Source organism: Homalodisca vitripennis, chromosome 5 (genome assembly GCF_021130785.1).
Source record: "Homalodisca vitripennis isolate AUS2020 chromosome 5, UT_GWSS_2.1, whole genome shotgun sequence".
Taxonomy (NCBI): domain Eukaryota; kingdom Metazoa; phylum Arthropoda; class Insecta; order Hemiptera; family Cicadellidae; genus Homalodisca; species Homalodisca vitripennis.
The window spans coordinates 116,540,722-116,558,982 of record NC_060211.1 but is presented as its reverse complement, the minus strand read 5'-3'; the positions used below and the strand labels follow the sequence as shown (position 1 = coordinate 116,558,982).

Sequence of the window (18,261 nt, the reverse complement as noted above, 5' to 3'; positions counted from 1 at the left end):
AAATCCTTCATTGAAAAGTTTACGTTGACAGACTTAAAGCTTTTTATATAACACTGCAATTTTTGTCCCCAAAAGCGTAATGTGTTTTACAAAAAACATTTGATACTGCCTTGCCACATGACAGAACATTGTGCTGGCATTTAATTATATGAAGGGAACGAGGATTTTTGAAAGAAGTATTAAGAGCATTAAAAGAGTACTCAACAAAATCCGAGAAGTCCTTGATATGTTCATAATATTTGATTGTATGGCAATACGCAAATATTTGGAATGGGACGGTAAACAGTTTTACGGAACTGTGAATGTTGGGGCTCTTATATATGACTGGTCATTTGGCACAGGAGGCACCTGAGATTCACTTACTGTTCATAAATTCATCATGGAAAATTCATGTAGGGTACTTCTTAGAGGCAGGCCTAAATGGAAAACAGCAATGTATACATATTTTACATGAATCCAGCATATATGCAGCCTCTTTAACTTGCGATGGCACATCAACAAACATTGCTGCAGCCAACAAACTACGATGTAAAATTACACCAGAAAACATATTGTCTGCTTTTCCTCATTGTGTTAAAACCAATTCATTTTTTCCTAGATGTTTGTCACATGTTAATATTGGTCCGCAACACTCGGTGACAACAAAATGATGTACGACAAAAAATTTTAAAATAGAATAGATCCATTGAAAATTTACACTCCTCAGAAACAGGAGGAGCTCAATTTGGGGAATAAATTAACTAACAGTAACGTTTTATTTTGCAAACAAAACTTAAAGTTAAACTGGCCGCATAAGTTCTTAGTGTTTCCTTTGCTAATTTGAAAGAAAAAGCAAAATTTTCATAGGTTGTAAAGTGACAACTGAATTTATAAGAATTTTAATACACTCTTTGATATTTTAAAATTAAAGAGTATTCATTAAAAATGTCATAAAAAGGCAGATTTTAAATGTGGTTTCAGCGATCAATTCTTCTATCTCTGAATGGAGATTAATTAATAGACGAAGAGGAATGAGACAATTATTTCGAATTTGACAATGAATACTGAACATCTCACCTTTCACAATATTCAGAAACATCACCTACCATGTAACAGAATATGTTACAGGCAGTTGTAAGATCTATAAGAAACAAAATAATTTGTACAGAATGCCTCAGACTTTTAATAAGCAAGAAAATGTGTGTAAACAATTTTTAAAAATTTCTAAATGTATATAAACAAAGCTTAACTGGAGTGCGAAAACAAAAATTGGTGTGATTTTGTGTTACTATAGGAGACCAAGACGGTCGCCATCGGCTCCATTCTCTGATATAGTCTTTAACAGAACAGCCACTTTATCTTATTATGTCCTGGCTAACCTAATGTCATTTGAATGATGTTGAATTATTGTATGATATCATCTGTGTTGTGAAGAGGCAAGCACTGCACAATCTGTGGCAATATTTTCTGACTGTAGTTTCTATGGTAGTGTGATGTTCTATGTTACAACTGAATTGTTGTTTTGAGAATTGTCATACTCTGAGCTATACATAGGTCTAGTGTATTTTAATTAAGTAATATTTATTACTTTTACTATCATAACGTTGTATTTAGTGTTATAATTACTGTTACATTCATTACTAATCAATATCAGTTACATTTTTATCAGCACTGTAGGTCTATTGATGAATAATATTGCTTGTCCATTATAATTAATATAACAAAAAGGCCTATTAAATTTTATGCTTATAAGTTTAAAAATATAAACATTTTAGTGTCAACATTGTCCTGTGCTAGACTGATTAGAGATTGTTATAAAAATGCAGGACACAGTACAATAGGCGGATCTGGTTTTTCAAATCGATTAGTAATCATTGATATATAATATTTGTATATTGAATAATTATAGACTATCAACTTATCTATATTCCTCAATAACAATCATATGTTTGGAGTTAAAATAATGAATTTAATATGTACAGTGAACATTTCATAAATAATAAATCAACCATAACAATCAAAGAAACATTAAGAACAAAAATGGGGAAAAGAAACTTGTAAACAATTAATAAATAATAACAACATAGCAAACATTTGTAATAGAAAAAGAAATGTTGATAACATTTAGAATAGAAAATAAGAAAATTGTAGATAACCTATATAAGTTTTCTCCTGTGTAGCAAATTTTAACTGTTTTCAGGAAATGATTGAAAGTGTGCTCTTCAGAATAACTTTATAAATATTCACAGAGATGATCTGCAACTAGGTCGGCTGACATGCTGCTTTTAAACTTTGTTTCACGCCCCTCAAAAAGCTTTAGTGTTAGCACCAGTTGCCAGGTCTAAACAGTTTTCACTATGGTTGACAGTAAAATGTATAAAACCACATTCACTCAACCCAAAATATGCCTTCCATCTGTGATATGCCTTCTTCTTCATTTTTGTTCCAGACTTTGTTGCTTTAATACAAGAGGAATGAGGGATTTTGCATCTCGTTTGTTTTCAGGACAAAACTCAATTTTCTATATAACACCAGGTTTTTGACTTTCAGATATGGTTTCTATTAAACTTAATATCCATGTTCCTTCTACCAACCTCCCTTTGTTATATTTTCATTTCCCTACTTTACATTCATCTATACATACATACAGCACTCCAGGTTTTCCCTATTAAATTGATCATCAATCCATACAAAACAAAACTCCCTACAAAACAATAGCCAGTCACATTTCATACTTCTTGATGGCTGTGTAAATCCGAACTGCACTATAATAATAAAAAATTCATAGTTTGTCTGGTTCCTGGAAAAAAGTACATCAGTCAATAATGTTGAACAGTCCAAACTTTCTTCAGTGCATCTTTACTGAAATTATATACAACATTAATTTTTTTTTTTACATCTGAAGATGACCATATTTGCTCCTCTCACAATTGACCATATCTTTCCTGCAAATTTCACACAATGGGTTTGTAGTAGTCAAACATCTTGAAATCAATAAAAACAGGTTTTATCATATTCTAGAGCAATTTCATTGTTTTCTAAAGTTGACTGCCATTTTGAATTCAACAAAGTTACTTACAGTATTTAAAAAGTGTACTACTTACAGTATTACTTTCATGATTTGAAAACGTGTTTACAGTTAATATAGATGACACGTTAATCGATAAATTAATTAATCAGTATCGGTTGATTAATTAAGATGGTTATAGTGAAATAATATTGTTTGTCAATTTCAAAATAAAAACTGGATCCGCTTATCACACTTTCCCAAATTGCATATGTCCTATGAACTTATCATGGAATTCAAAGCTTAATGAATACTACTTAGTTCAATATTCATTTACTGTGGGAGATTTACTTATTAATACAGAGAACCATATTTGAACAGTAGTAGGTATTATTCAACAATATAGTTAATACAACAAAATATAAAGTGACATTGTTACAAATTAAAACATATTAATTTTATAGTTCCTGAGTTAATACCTATCCCGTACTAAAATATCTCTACATTTTTAGGTAATAAGCCTACAATACAAGATAGTAGGGAAATTCACAGAGCAATAGACATAACTTCTGTTTTTGGTAATTTGCTCAACAAACTTAAACATATACCTTAAATTACCTTAGCCCTAGGACATCATATGTCTTGGAACATAAATAAACATATTTACCTTTCTTTTTGCGTTTATCTTTTCTTTTGCGTGGCTGTACATCGCCGGACATGGTAATAGGAGTTTATAAAAGATGTATAGGTTAACTTTAATACTTATTAAAAGTTAAATCACTAAAGACAAATCATTGTTGAAACTCTCAGATTAAAACTTTAATTAAATTACTGAGGAATTTAGTATATTTTTGTTTTAGTGAATACGAACAATTACCATACTATATTAGGATACTGCTCCCGAGGCTCTCCTGTAGCTTAACCTATAAATAAACGGACAAGGACCGCACGGGACCCAGCAATTCGTGTTCGAAAAGAGTAGGAATTAGAAAGATGCGATATTATTTTTTCTTATCTGCCATATGTAGTGATAACAAGGAGAATAAAATATGAGAACAAAGAGCAGATTTAGATTAACCATCAACAAAAACTTATCGTTCGCAGCTACAAAAACAAAACACAACAACCTAACTTATTAACTTATCGTTAACTCATCAGTCACCAACTATAAGTTATTGCAATCAACTTTTAGAACCTCATGAAACACACATGCTTCACCATCCGGGTAATTCACTTCAATTACTTTATCAACTTCAACTTTTTATTACGGAAATATATCACAACATGGCTATTAGAGACATCGAATAGGCGAAAATTAAACTAAAAATAATAATTTAAATAATATGAAATAAAGCAAACATATGATAATCTTTGCACTAGCTCATACTTATTATTACGATAATGTTTAAAAGTACCGTAAAAAACTTTCCGGGCCATAAGTATGCATGATTCGGTGACGCCTCAGTGCCACACTGAACGTATGGTTTAAAAAAATGATCCCTCAAGATAATACTTATTTTGAGATCAAAATGTAAAGATACACGAGTTTGATGTTAATCAGAAACTAAAAATATATTTACAATAAATTATCAAAACAAATAATCAATGGATATCAAAATTCCATCTTAACTTTTTTTGACCATACTGAAACTTTTGAAATACCACACCTACTTTCTTTTTATGTCTAAACTCAAAAATAAAGAAGTCTATAGTTACTGTAACTCCTGTTATTGTAGCTCCAATATTCGGTTTCATGTTTTTAAATTTAAAACTCAGGTATCAATACGTTTTGATTCGAAAGTAAATTCAAGCACAAATAATGTACGCCATCGTAAGGGCCAAATATCTACATATATAACATAATAACAAATAGTAATATCAATAATTATTGATTTGTATTGTAGTAGTTGAGAATATGTTACAGAGAATGGTTTCAATTCAACCTAACTCAACGCCATCGTTCTCGCTTCAAATCTCAAGCTCGCTGTGTGGTACGTCTGGCTCCGTCAGGGCTCCCATGGAGTCGACTCGGTGTCTATGGAGATGGGCAAATGGCGACGCCGCTACCATTCATCAAAAGTCATTTATGTCGGAGGAGGGCAAGTAGTACAAAAGGAAATATTTGTCTCTGACCACAAAAAGAAATTTTTCAAAACTAACAAGTTTTATAACATCTAAAATTAGAACAAGGGGGTTTACGAAACCCCTCACATTCATGCGAGAGAAAATGAGATTGCTCCCGGACAAGGTCATCGTGGATAAACCCGACTGTACACTCCCCGAGGAGCGTCCAGCTCACGCTGTGTTGAACGATGCGACCATCACGAGATGTCAATCGACCAATAGGAAACGGTTATATGATCTAACGTCTGGATTCAGAGCACAACTCAACACAAATCATCGATTAGAAGACAAATACAAACAGAAGAAATCGTTTTACATTCAAGTGATAAAAAAATTTGATCCTATTCTAATAAAATATAATTGTAAATATTACACACTTAATATTGCTATATTAATTTTATTAGTTTACTAACATTCCGTAAACAATATAGATTACAAGTTTCATGTCTTAAATACGTAACGCTAAAATATGACTAAATTCAGAATATTGATAATTCCATTTTCGTGATGGTTTCTTATTACACTGCAGCCTCATTAAACATCCCTCACAAAATGTTATTACAATAAATTTCATGGAGAGTCTCGAATTTCACGGAATCTCCACGAACAGGCTTTATTGCAAAACTCCAAACAGAGCACAGATAGCCGTTTAAAACATTTGCTGTTCATCCTGCAGACCTCACTCCAAAGAAAACAAAATCTGAATATTTCCATCTCTACCTGTGTTACATTTGTTTACAAAAAATCGTTTGACTCCTGTAAAAAAAAAACTGAAACTGAAATCCTTCTCATCTCAGACAGTTTAATTATCTTAAGATCTCATATCGTATGAATACATTATTCGAAAAGCATTATTTTAGATTGGCATTAGTCTCTACAAAGCTTAACCCGTAGCCCTTTAAACAAAAGATTGGTGGATAAAGGTTTGGGAAAATGTTGAAAGACATATTGATAATAAATGTTACTACATTGTCAGATACTTTGTTTACAAAAATACTAGTGAAGTTAGTTCAATGCTCACCAGTAGTAATAAAAATTTCAAAAGTATAACAAGTTTATTTTGTAAAAACTAGTTTAATTTCACATAGTTTATTGACAATGTTGTTAGATACACATTTAAAATGCTATGCTTTTTTATAAATAGAGACGTTATGATATTAACAACTAAAGATATTTCAGATCTGAAGTATTTACTAATGGACCTTAACAAGTAAAAACAAGTATTCATTCTAAAGATGATCTCGATCTTCTGCAAAATAGTCTACGCTTCACAACGGACTATTCAAGCGAAAAAGTAAAGTTTAACATAAAAAATGTCTACTGAATCAAGCGTTTTCTTTTTCCTTTTTACGCTACACCCTATACTAGTTGCGCCTGAAGCGTAGCACAAAAGTAAAGATTCTGAGAGTGCTTTTCACCTAAATTCTAAATCAGAATCGTCAAGTGCATTCTGCCCGTAGCAAAAAGTTTTGTGGTCATGCGTTTATTCACTATATTTTGAGACTATAATTCTTATACACCCATTACTACACTTTGGCAAGACGTCATTTGGAGTATTGTGCTGTCTCATGGTCACGGTTACTTAAAGAATGAAGTGGATATTTGTCCAGCGTGTTTTATACACCTTTTGGAGTCCTGACCTGGCTTCAGATATGCTGCAACTCCTTTAATGAGAGTGAAATATTTCCTCCATCTACTTTTGTGTTAATAGGTGTGTGACACATGGTATATAGTTACAATATAGATACAACGGTTAATTCTTTCATAGTTCGTTTGTCCTGATCTTGAGAAATTCAGATTTATAATACCTACGGACACAAGATCAAGGAATTCCTTCAATACGATTATAATCACAATATATAAAATAGCTTCTTACTTAAGATTCAGAAACACGGAAACGCAATCCTAGAGACCTTGAACTCCTTCAGTCGTACTATTATTTTCTATTTTAAACACCGTGTCCTTCGTTTATAAAACATCTAAAGCCACGATGCTAATACAGGAATACTTAATGGAACTGGCAAAGAAGAAAAGTTGTCCTTGGTTGGGTCCTAGGTCATAAACGCCTTTTTGGAAAAGAAACAGCGGACGCCTTAGCTAAGATTAGATCTGAAAACCTCTTGTTAGGTCCAGAGCTGAATTGTGGAGCATAGCCTTGTTGATGTTGGTCTAGCTTCCTAGATTTAAAGAAAGAAAATATATAACTAGTAGTTGGGATGCTATGAGGACATGGCATTATTTTTAAGCTTCTGATGAAGGTGGGGCAGAGAAGTAGAGGCATGAGAATCGGAGGAGCACATTTTACTGAATTGTCATTTGTACAAAACATATTTAGGCTCTTATGATGAGGCGGAAAAGATTTGGAAGCATATTTGCTTATAATCAAATATTTACAATATTATAATACAAATCGAGATTCATAATTAAGAACTCAAGTCTGAGTGTAGAAGCCAGACATAGAGTAATTAAAATTTATTTTCTTATGGTCTGTCTTTCTTTTCTACTTCCGTTGTTCCACCTCATTTGCTGATTTTGACGTTTTGTCTGACTGAGCGGCTTATCCGGCTTATCGGTTATCGTTGAGTTTGAGCGGTCTGTGGGGTTTCGTCTGTATGTTATCGTTAATGGGATTTATAGTTTACAATTAATATAAAATACATCTACAATCGTCAGCGTCTTGATACTATTAAGATAACTCGATAATTGTATTACTAGTCAGTCCGTGATTGTACCCTATTTGTTCATTATTTCAGTTTAACACTATTACCAAAAAACATGCATGGTTTCAAACAAGTTGTAGTCAAAAGCCCCAAAGTGAAATATTGTGAAGATTACATAGATGCTATTTATGATTACCACTCTAATCAAGTCGATGTTGATAAAGATGTACTAGTGGTATGTATTTAGATTCTGTAGTTCAACAAAGTAACCTAGCTGTTCAATATTTCACTAGTAACTAGGCAATCAGTTTTAGTTGATAGGTTATAGAGCAACATTGAGAGATTGAAGTAAATATGAAATTAACATGTTCACTGCATTGATAAATTGGCTAATCTTTCTCATATTGTGAGGTGATTACCCGAGATTCATAAAGATGTATTAGGCTATAGTGTGTCTGTTACTGATGTTACATAATGTGTATATTCAATTACACTAACATTCAATTTTTTAGTACCAGTTCTAAAACGTGTTAAAGAAGGTACAGTACAATGAGCGGGTGGTTTTTTATATCAAAATTGGCAAATGATATTACTTAATTATAACCATGGATATAATCTATTGATACTGATTAATTTGATCAATTAACTTGAATCAGCTATAAACACTTTCAGATAATAAACATAATATTTGAATTTTATATAAGTGACTTTGTGTATTTAAAAAATGGCAGCAATTAGGAAAACTACGAAATTGCATTGAAAGATGATAAGACATGTTTTTTGTGACTTCAAGGTGTTGGACTAAGTGCTGTAACCCCCATTATGTAAAATTTGTGAAAAAGAAATCAATTCAATTGTGAGATGAGTAAATATGGTCGTGTTCATGTGTAAAAAAGAAGATGGTGGACATAATTTCAGTAAATATGCCCTGAACAACAGTTTTTTTGAAGGATTAAAGTTTAGACTGCACAACATTGTGAGTTTGATGTACTTTTTTTCCAGAAATCAGACAAGCTATGTCTGTAGTTTGGATTTACACATCCCATCAAAAGTATAACGTGACTGGCTGTCATTTTGTATATAGGTTTGTTATGTATGAATTTAAGAACAATTGGGTAGGATACGATAAGTGGATTCGGTTTTTTTATATCGTTATTGACAATTAATATTACTCAATTATAACTTTCAATATAACTAACCAATACTGATTTTGAACAATAACGAACTTGTATCAACTGTAACACTTTTTTATATAATAAACGTATTTTCTTTTATAGATAATAACATACGGTTGCAGATCATCTCTGTGAGTATTTGTGCAGAAGAGAATTACGGTTTTATAGAGAAGATGCTTTAAACAACTTCTTGAAAACGGTTAATCATTGCTATACAGGAGAAAACATATAAATAATTACGCATATTCTGTATTTCCTGTTATAAATGGTTTTTATGTTTATAGTTTCATTATTATTTATGAGTTTTTCCTTTTCCCGGTTCTATTAGTTTGTTAGATCGTTAGAGCTCATTCATTATTAATAAGATTATAACTATGTGCGTTGTATTAGTTATTTTTATTTAAAATATGATTGTGATTATGGCTATTGATATGTTGATACGATTTATAAACGCATATTCGATAAATGAATATTAAGTATCGATGATTGTACTAATCTATATAAAAAAAACCTGGTCTGCTTATCGTACTCGGTATTTATTTACAATACCGTGACCATGGAAAATGGACTTTTTTTTATGGGTTGGGCATTTATAGCCTAGTATTATTATCACAGGTGCATATATACTGGGGGGAAAGAATATTATTGTATTATATTGATGCCTTTCGGGCATTATTGCGTTAAGGAGCAGGGGCATCACGTGATCTGGGATTCGACTTTTGCAAGCTCGAGTTAATTTTTTTTCTAAAAGAGCAAGCAGTGCGCAGCCGCAGCGGGCAGGCATCGTTGACAGGATTAACGTACTAGTCACTATTATTTCAGTAACTTATCACTTACCTTAATGTTCAGGTGGGGAATTGCTTCCATGTAAGATAACGAACATCCAACACAAAGGTGTGCCATTACCACTACTGAACTAGGAGGTTAAGAATAGACACGGAGGAACAAAATAGTTCAAAATGGCGTCCCTTCTTTATTTGAGAGAGCCGCGGAGTAATACCAAACTGTCAAAATATGGATAGTGTTGCCAGAGGTACTGTCAAAAACAGAGTTTTCAGAGAATTTCAAAATATCGTAACTCCTTTGATTTTCGTTGCCGACGAATTTTTTTTTCCCTATTGTTTTCAGGAAAAATTGTAGTTTTCAGAAAAAAAAATGAACATACCTTTCCATGGTCACGATATTGTAAATTGATACCTCGTACTCTACCTGAACAATTTTAGGTACTTTGCGATTATACCGACCACACCCGTATGAAGAACACAAAAATATAAATGTATAGAAACAAACATGATAGAATGAAAAAAAAACTCTTTAATTACAAAATTACAAGCATTTCCAGGTATTGTGATCGGTATTGTTGTCGCTGTTATCTTATCTCTCTCGAGAATCCCGATTACGGCAGGCTGCGCGGCATCATGATTATTTAAGCTTTTTGCACGGTACATAATTGCCTTTCCATTACAATTTAATTTATATTTCTGATCAGCCCTTCTAGAATTTGATATTTTACTGATAGGTACTATTTCGAGGGATGTTTTTCTTTTATCGACATCAGCGCGGGGCAGCACCTTTGGTGCTGCCCCGCGCTGATGGCCGGAGGCACTCGCATTTTGGGTGGCGGAGTGTGATCAAGAACGAAAACAAGCTTTGAGTGGTTTTTTTTTTTTCAATAAAGAGTTTAGTTTTTGTTTGGTAATGTTTGTTTTTTTTTGAATTTTTGTATTTGGAGAAATGTACGGGTAAAACACGGAAGTACAAAGCGACGCACCAGCTGAACTGGCGGCGAGATTCTGCAATCACGTTATCTACTAGACCGCTCGACTTTGACCTCTGTCTGAGGATGGGGAGGGGTTTGCGATAAGACAATTCCTGTTTTATATTGACGAAATATTGTTCTACGCTAATCTAGTAATCAGTAGAAGCAAAATGTCAAATAACGATTCATGTCTGGGTGTGGTCGGTATAATCCCAAAGTACCCAATTTTATAGGGAGGAAAAGCTTGGAGTTCCTGGAGTGGTGGTGGAATAGATGAATGCAAAATTGGAAAACGGAAATAGGGCAGAGTACCATAAGTGAACCCGGTTTTTATCTCACTTATTATAATCATCTATGGACCTTATATATCGAATAACAGAACTATCAGTCGATCAATTTAATTAAATTACTAAATTAAAGTCACATGTTTCAAATCAATAGAAATAGATTAAACAATCACATAGTTTCATAAATACTAAAGAAACCTTAACCATTAATCAAACAATAAAATTAAGACAACTAACAAGGAAAATGTCATTTAAACTATAAAAAAAATATAACAACAAAACAATCACCTTGAAACCGAGAAAGACACAGTAAATCATCTTTAATTGTTATTTTGTTTAATTTTCTAAGTGAACTATATTTTTTAAAATTTAAAATCAGAATCAGATTTTATTCACCATTAAATAATACCTCATATTACAATAGGTTTTGTCATTGGTACATAAAAGTACTAAAACTAGGTTAAAATATCTAACAATCAGAATTTAAAAATTCGTCAGTAGTGTATAAGGCTCTAGAGATAAGCCACTAAAAAATAGTAGTTTTAAACTTATTAATAGACTGATTCTTAACTAACATAATTGGTAACTTGTTAAACATCTTAAACTGTTGGTAGCTAAAGCTCTTATGGCTTTTATCAAGTCGTATTGTAGGCAAGACCAAGTTAGACTTACACTGTGTCATATTCATGTATTGAACTCTGACTGTCAAATTTATGTATATTTTCTCTAATATGAATTAAATTGTTGATTTAATGAGTATTAAAAAGGCCAAAATATGTCATTAACAGTACATCTAGACTTACAGTAGGTTTTAACTTACGCAACAGGTAGTTTATTCTTGTTAATTTCTTACAAATATTTACATGTACATCCCACTTTAATGTGGTGTCAATATGTATACCTAAAAGTTTGACATATTTGGCAAAGTCATTATCAACAGACAGGTTATTATTTAAAGAAAAAAAATTATGTTTTCTGTTGCTTTTATTAATAACTAAACTATTAGCAGAAAACCAAGTTTTTGACAATTCAGTTACATTAGACAATTTACCTTTAACGTTATCTACATTGTTTCCCTAACAGAGTAACGTTGTGTTATCAGCTTATAATACAGAAATGTAGGTAAATTATAACTAAAATCATTCACAAAGACTAGAAATAGGAAAGGTCCAGATACTGAGCCCTGAGGTACACCAGCGGAGACATTTAGAAATTCAGATGTACATTTCTTTACTACTATAATCTGTTTTCTATAGGAGAGGTAGCTCTGGGTTAGTTGCAGTTATAAGCCCTTAACTCCATAGAATTTTAACTTATTAAATAAAATAGTATGATTGACTAGATCAAAGGCTTTACTTAAATCTAATAAACTAGATCCAACAGTGTTTTATCTTCTAACTCACTTAAAATATACTCAACAATAGTTTCCAGAGCAAGAGAGGTGGAATGCTTAGGCCGAAAACCATACTGATGTCTATACATTATATTATTGGTAATAAAATAATTGTACAATTGAGTCATTTTAAACATGATTCTATTATTTTACTAAACACAGGAATGATGGCAATGGGGTGATAATTTTCCGCAAGATGATTATGCCCCTTCTATAGGTGTTATCTTAGCAAATTTTGAACAAGTTGGAAACTGATCCTGGAACATAACTAGATTAATTAAAAATATAAGTGGTTCTGTAATTGATTCAATGATGTTCTTAACAAGTTAAGTTGTTAAAAGAAGTTACTTATAGATAATAATTATGTTTAGAATTTGAAAATGTGTATACACTTGATACAGATGATTTATTTATTGTTCAGATTTTAATTACTATTGGTTGATTATATCAATGTGTATAATAATTAAATATTGTTTGATAATTTTGAAATAAAAACCGGGTCTACTTACCATTCTCCTGCCCCTAATCAGTAATAATAATCTATCCTTTCTTGTCATAATTGTGCTAAAATATATATCTCGCCACTTCATACCATTCAACCACTATGATATCTGTGAGCTAACTACTAAATCAAAACCTTCATTTGTTTTTTTCACTTCATCAGATACATTACCTTATCCATAGGCCTATTTATGAGCAATTGTTTATCTGACATTTGATCATCGTTATTTTTTTACAATTATTGTACTTTATAAGTAGATTTTCTCAACAGTGCTACTAGTTTTACATGGCAAGGAAAGCGCATTTAATAATGATTTGGTTATTTTACTAAGGGGAGCATGTAAAAGTTACTCCTAAATTTCTGTACCAATTTCGCATGATAAAATGTAATTGTGTTGGCTGTGAAAATATATTACTGAAATATAAACTTCTTGCTTTATTCTAGTTTAGCATAAGTAATTAATAAAATATTTTTAAACTACTTTTTTAATTAGCTAAAAAGAGTAAATTAATGTTTCCTACATTTAACCTAATTCATAATCTGATTGAAATAGTATCTACTAAAAATTTGTTATAATAAATGTTATTAATATTAAAATACTTGGTACATATGAAAGAAAATAATGTATAGCCTACACAAATAATCAATCATCAACTATGAGCCCAATTTTTTTGTTTATTATAAATATTTGTTGTTTTAATATTCCACTTTCATATTTTTAGCTATGAGATTATGATTCTACTTGACTGGAGGAATAAATAATTTACTATTTTCAGTTTTTAAAACGTGTCAGTTTTGTATTCAGTAATTTTTTACATTTTAGTGATATGTTGTCAGTTTTGATATGTAACATTTTATGCTTGACAATCGTGACAAGTAATAAACATAATATTTATTGCTATGAAACATAATTATTTTTGATGTTAAAGATGGTTGGATTGTTCATAATTTCTTCTACATATAGTTCAATGTTGAACACACCAGCATTCACATTTCAAGAGGAGTGGAGCCCCTGTAGAGATTCTTCCTTTGCTTCCACATATTTACTACGTCACTACTCTTGTTTGCAATCCTTTAGTGGTAGACGGTTGTTTGCGATCATTGTGCCTGCACATTGCGGTCGGTTGCGATCGGCCAGCTCATGCTTGCTCTTGTAAACCGTTCCATAATGTGATTCAATACACTACTTAGACCGGTTTCACACAGACCATTAAACGCCAAAAATAGCTTTTCGCTTTCTATCGCCGACTACTTGCCTGTTCGACTTATGGAGTTGCAAGCAATGGATGAACATCAATGCTTTAACATAGACACCAATTTCATTGTTTAGTGCCAAAACGCGGCATGTATGTGTCTGTTGCCGGTTTTTGTGTCTTATTTTTCCTAGAATGTAGGTGTTTTTCATTCCAGTTCTGATGTTATTACCTTTTAAAAAAGTGTGACTTAAACTTTGAACGGCTTATAATAGAAATAGAGTGTAATCCTGTGTTGTGGAATCAAGAAACAGGTTAATATTCTTGTCCGTAGAATAATTTTTTGGCCATTTGGTAATCATTTTTTAAAATTCTGGCGTCTTTCATATTTTCTGAGTGAAGTATCATTGTGAGTGGGAAATCTGACTTGATAGAAACCTTGAGCTCAAGATGGAATAAACTATAAATTGTCTTGCCACTCTTCTGCACGGCCCTAAATAGCGAAACATTAAAATTATTCCTAATTGCTGTTGTTTCAGCAAGAGACTACTGCTGGAGAAGGGGAACTTGAATCGAAGTAAACAATTAATCGCTGCCACAGCCAACAGCTTTTATCTGTGTTCCATCGGCTTAGAAACTGCTTTAAATCGTGCCAGGACTAATCACCACAAATTGTCATGATTAGGTTTGCGTGATTCTCACTCAGAACAATAATTTCGCTTGAAATAAGGAAAAGTTAAATAGTTTCATCATTTCACCTTATCTGAGAAACGAAACACGTTTATTCAAGCTGAGTTGAGATGGGAGAACCAGCAACAGAGGCCGAAGTGCCCGAGTCCCAGGCCACAGCACGCACTTGTTTTCGTTTTGGTATTAGATATTTAATTCGACCACTCTGTGTGACAAATACCAGCTTTTTCTATTTTATGTGTAATGTTTATAAAAACTATCAACTTACTAGTTACTATTTTTGTATTGTAAAAACTGTGAATCCTGTAAATATTACAAAAATATTTAAGTTTGAAACTTTTTTATGTCCTTCAAATATATTTTGAAAAAAAAAAAAACATTTTTATACATCCAAAACCTTCTTGTGTTTTTTTATTGGATATGGATCACTTGCATTGTCGACCAGTGAATTATAAAATTTTCAGATTTATGTCATAAGCATTATAATATACATAATGTACTTGGCTGTTCAATGGCAAACTTGTATGGTAAACTAAAAATAGAAGAGGTCTAAAATCGATCCATGAGGTACTCCATATTGTATAATTGCTGTGGATGAAATTACTTATCATTTGATTCAAATTTTAGGTAGCTGATTTCAGTATACTCCTGCCATAATGATAAGAATGGAACCAGTTAAAGATCTATTGCTTATTCATTTTCTATAACAAGGAATCATGTGGTCTAATTGTAACAGACTTTACCGTGATCTCTTGGAGCCTGATACTGATTGATAACCACTTGTATTTGGGGTACTCAAGCATTGTGTTTTACTGTTTAAAGCAGATACATTTTAATTAGATGATGTTTTTGTGATACTAACTATCAATATCATGATGCTTCATTATAATTACCATAAAAAATATGATTCAGTTCTTTTTCATTAGTATTGATTCTTTTTATCACATCGGTGAGGTACTGACTTAATTGTGCAATTTATGTATTGGTCTAGGCTCTCTTCCCGATGTACTTAGGCTGAATAATGTTGTACCTATGTATAAAAAAGGTTCCATGAATACATGTGCCAATTTTAGACTTATTCCATCATACCTATAGTGTAAACCTCTGATACACTATTTTAATATTTGTACAGTGCCCAAGATTTTTATAGTGTTGTTTTGAGTTACTTGTAATTTTATTTACTGTTCTTGTTGATTTTAACTTAGCTTATTAGCTAATTGTACTAATTGTTGACATTATTTACTGTTCTTGTTGATTTTAAACTTAGCTTATTAGCTAATTGTACTGATTGTTGACATTATAATGCAACTTCGTTGTCCTTTACAGTAAATATTCTTGATTCTTTTCAGGTGAAACCAGTCGTAACTTGTCTTAACATACGCACTGGCCGTAAGGTACCACGAGTCGGAGTGATGCTAGTGGGATGGGGAGGCAATAATGGCTCAACTTTCACAGCAGCTCTGTTGGCCAATCAGTCTGATACTACTTGGAAAACAAAACTTGGAGAATTACATCCTAATTGGTAAGACACTATCCTTTCAGTAATATTCATAGCAAATAACTAATAATTTTACTAATTTAGAACAAAATATTGACTATTGTAATTTGTTGTAACATTTATTGAAGTAAATAAAAATATAAAATACTCAAACCTTTAATTTTATCCTCCTCTTCTTCTATAGAAGAGCCTATTGCCATGCAACTTAAGCTTCAAGGGCCTTTTGCGCACCATGGAAGCACACCATGAGGCCTACCAGTCTATGAGGTTGCCTTGCACATTCCTGCACACTGTCAATGTCAGTGCAAAGTTTTTCCATCTCTTAATCGGTTGGACTTTGTGGTTGTAGAGTGCAAGAGCCTCATGGTAGGTCTTCCAAGTACCCCAAGTTTTAGCTCTCCTGAATAAAGCCCTGACTCTCTTCCTCAAAGAGGCCAGTTCAGAGCTCCACCAGGCTAATTATATAGCTGAGAAAGGGATGTTTGGGTCCGACATAGTTCACAGCAATTTTATCCTCACAGTGGGATTTGACATCGGTGAGATATGGCAATCTGTACACTGTCTTCTTTGGTGATAGCTCAAATAAATGGGTCACATGCATATCTTCTACCTATAAGATATATCCTGACCACCAGACCAATATGAGTTAAACTTCTTAAAATGGAGAAGCTGAAACATAAAAATTGGTTAGCATTTCTCTTCATTCAAATTGGAATATCTATCTTTCTTCCTCTGGGTTTGAGTCCCTGTAATTTATAGTTGTATTTGGGGAGAATTAAATCTGTTTGAAATTTTTTTTCGTCTACTATGAAAACAAAAACCCAAATTAAAATTAAAAAAAATTAATCCAACTGCATATAAATGTTCCTGGTTCCGCACTGAAAAATAACATATATAATAGTGTATACTTTACTTCAAAAGAGTGGCCACCCAACTGGCATTAAGGAATTTAACGGATCGGGAAAAAACCGTAAATCTTCTTTACAACCGTGAAAATCTAAAAACTATTTCTGTTTTTAAGAAATTATGAAATCAAGAGATAATTTAATACCTCCTTGAATCAGGACCTGATTAATCTCAAAACATTGTATTTGACACAACGTAGTTCGTGAAATTGTGAATGAAGATTAGTTAGATTTTTACCAGATGTGATAAGCCACCTTTTAGAGAAGAAAATATTGGATTTGGGACAACAAATAAAGCTGAGAAAGGGACGTTTGGGTCTGACATGGTGCACATCAATAACAGAATTAACTGAAGGCTAAACGGCAGGAAAAATATAATATCTGGAATTGGCAGCTGATCTATGGCACTGTTTGTTTGGTACTGCCCTGTTGCTCATGTCTGTTAGTAGGTCAGTGTTGAGTGTTCTACGTATTCAAACATTAAACTTAAAATTGCCGCTATAACGGCTGCCGCCCACCGCCGAATTGCGGCTGAGACCTTGGTTGGTCTATGAACGATTGCTCCTCACACACATGTTCCGATTGGACGTCAGATTACATAGTTTTAACAAATAAAGTGATGTTATTTTGATATCACAGTCACATGCAAACCTCGACTGAACTAGCTGTATTCACACTGACAAATAGTTGTGTAAGTGTTGTGTCCTACAGTAATAATTGCTAGTCTAAACGGACACAAGAGCTAACACAACTGTAAATATGCATATGTCATCTTCCGTTTTTTGCATTGTCTGAAATTTGACACTGCCAAAGACAAGTCCTAAAACTGGAACCGCAGACCGTTAAAATAAATCCATAAAAGTCGACTACGAAATCGTTCAAAACAAGCTCATTGTGTTATTTCGTCATGAGAGACACCCAGACTACAAAAGAGCACTGGTCTGGTTACCAAGCTGCCACTCAGAGTAATACAGATGAAGAGGTGTTCTTATTGTCTCAAAGATTCCATAACATGTTCTTGGGTTTGAACGTGGTTAACTAAGATTCAGCACTACAGTATTACTATTGAAGAATAGAATAGATAGAGAG

At 32.5% G+C, this 18,261-nt stretch overlaps 2 protein-coding genes across 6 annotated transcripts in view; one reads left to right on the top strand and one right to left on the bottom strand.

Annotated features, from left to right (window-relative positions):
- Positions 1–3,975, bottom strand: part of LOC124362785 (aspartyl/asparaginyl beta-hydroxylase) — an 81,579-nt gene extending 77,604 nt beyond the window's left edge. For 4 of the 5 annotated variants that reach the window (XM_046817567.1, XM_046817568.1, XM_046817570.1 and 1 more), the window contains exon 1: positions 3,654–3,971. In XM_046817567.1, the coding sequence (XP_046673523.1) occupies positions 3,654–3,705 (52 nt within the window). In that variant the 5' untranslated portion in view covers positions 3,706–3,971. Of the gene's footprint in view, positions 1–3,653 lie in introns of all 5 variants that reach the window. The other variant, XM_046817572.1, reaches the window with a different exon arrangement.
- A 3,673-nt stretch (positions 3,976–7,648) lies between these two features.
- LOC124362783 (inositol-3-phosphate synthase 1) overlaps positions 7,649–18,261 on the top strand; it is a 46,562-nt gene continuing 35,949 nt past the window's right edge. Inside the window, exons 1-2 of the mRNA XM_046817565.1 lie at positions 7,649–8,005; positions 16,119–16,291. Coding sequence (XP_046673521.1) covers positions 7,886–8,005; positions 16,119–16,291 — 293 coding nt within the window. The 5' untranslated portion in view covers positions 7,649–7,885. The remainder of the gene's footprint in view (positions 8,006–16,118; positions 16,292–18,261) is intronic.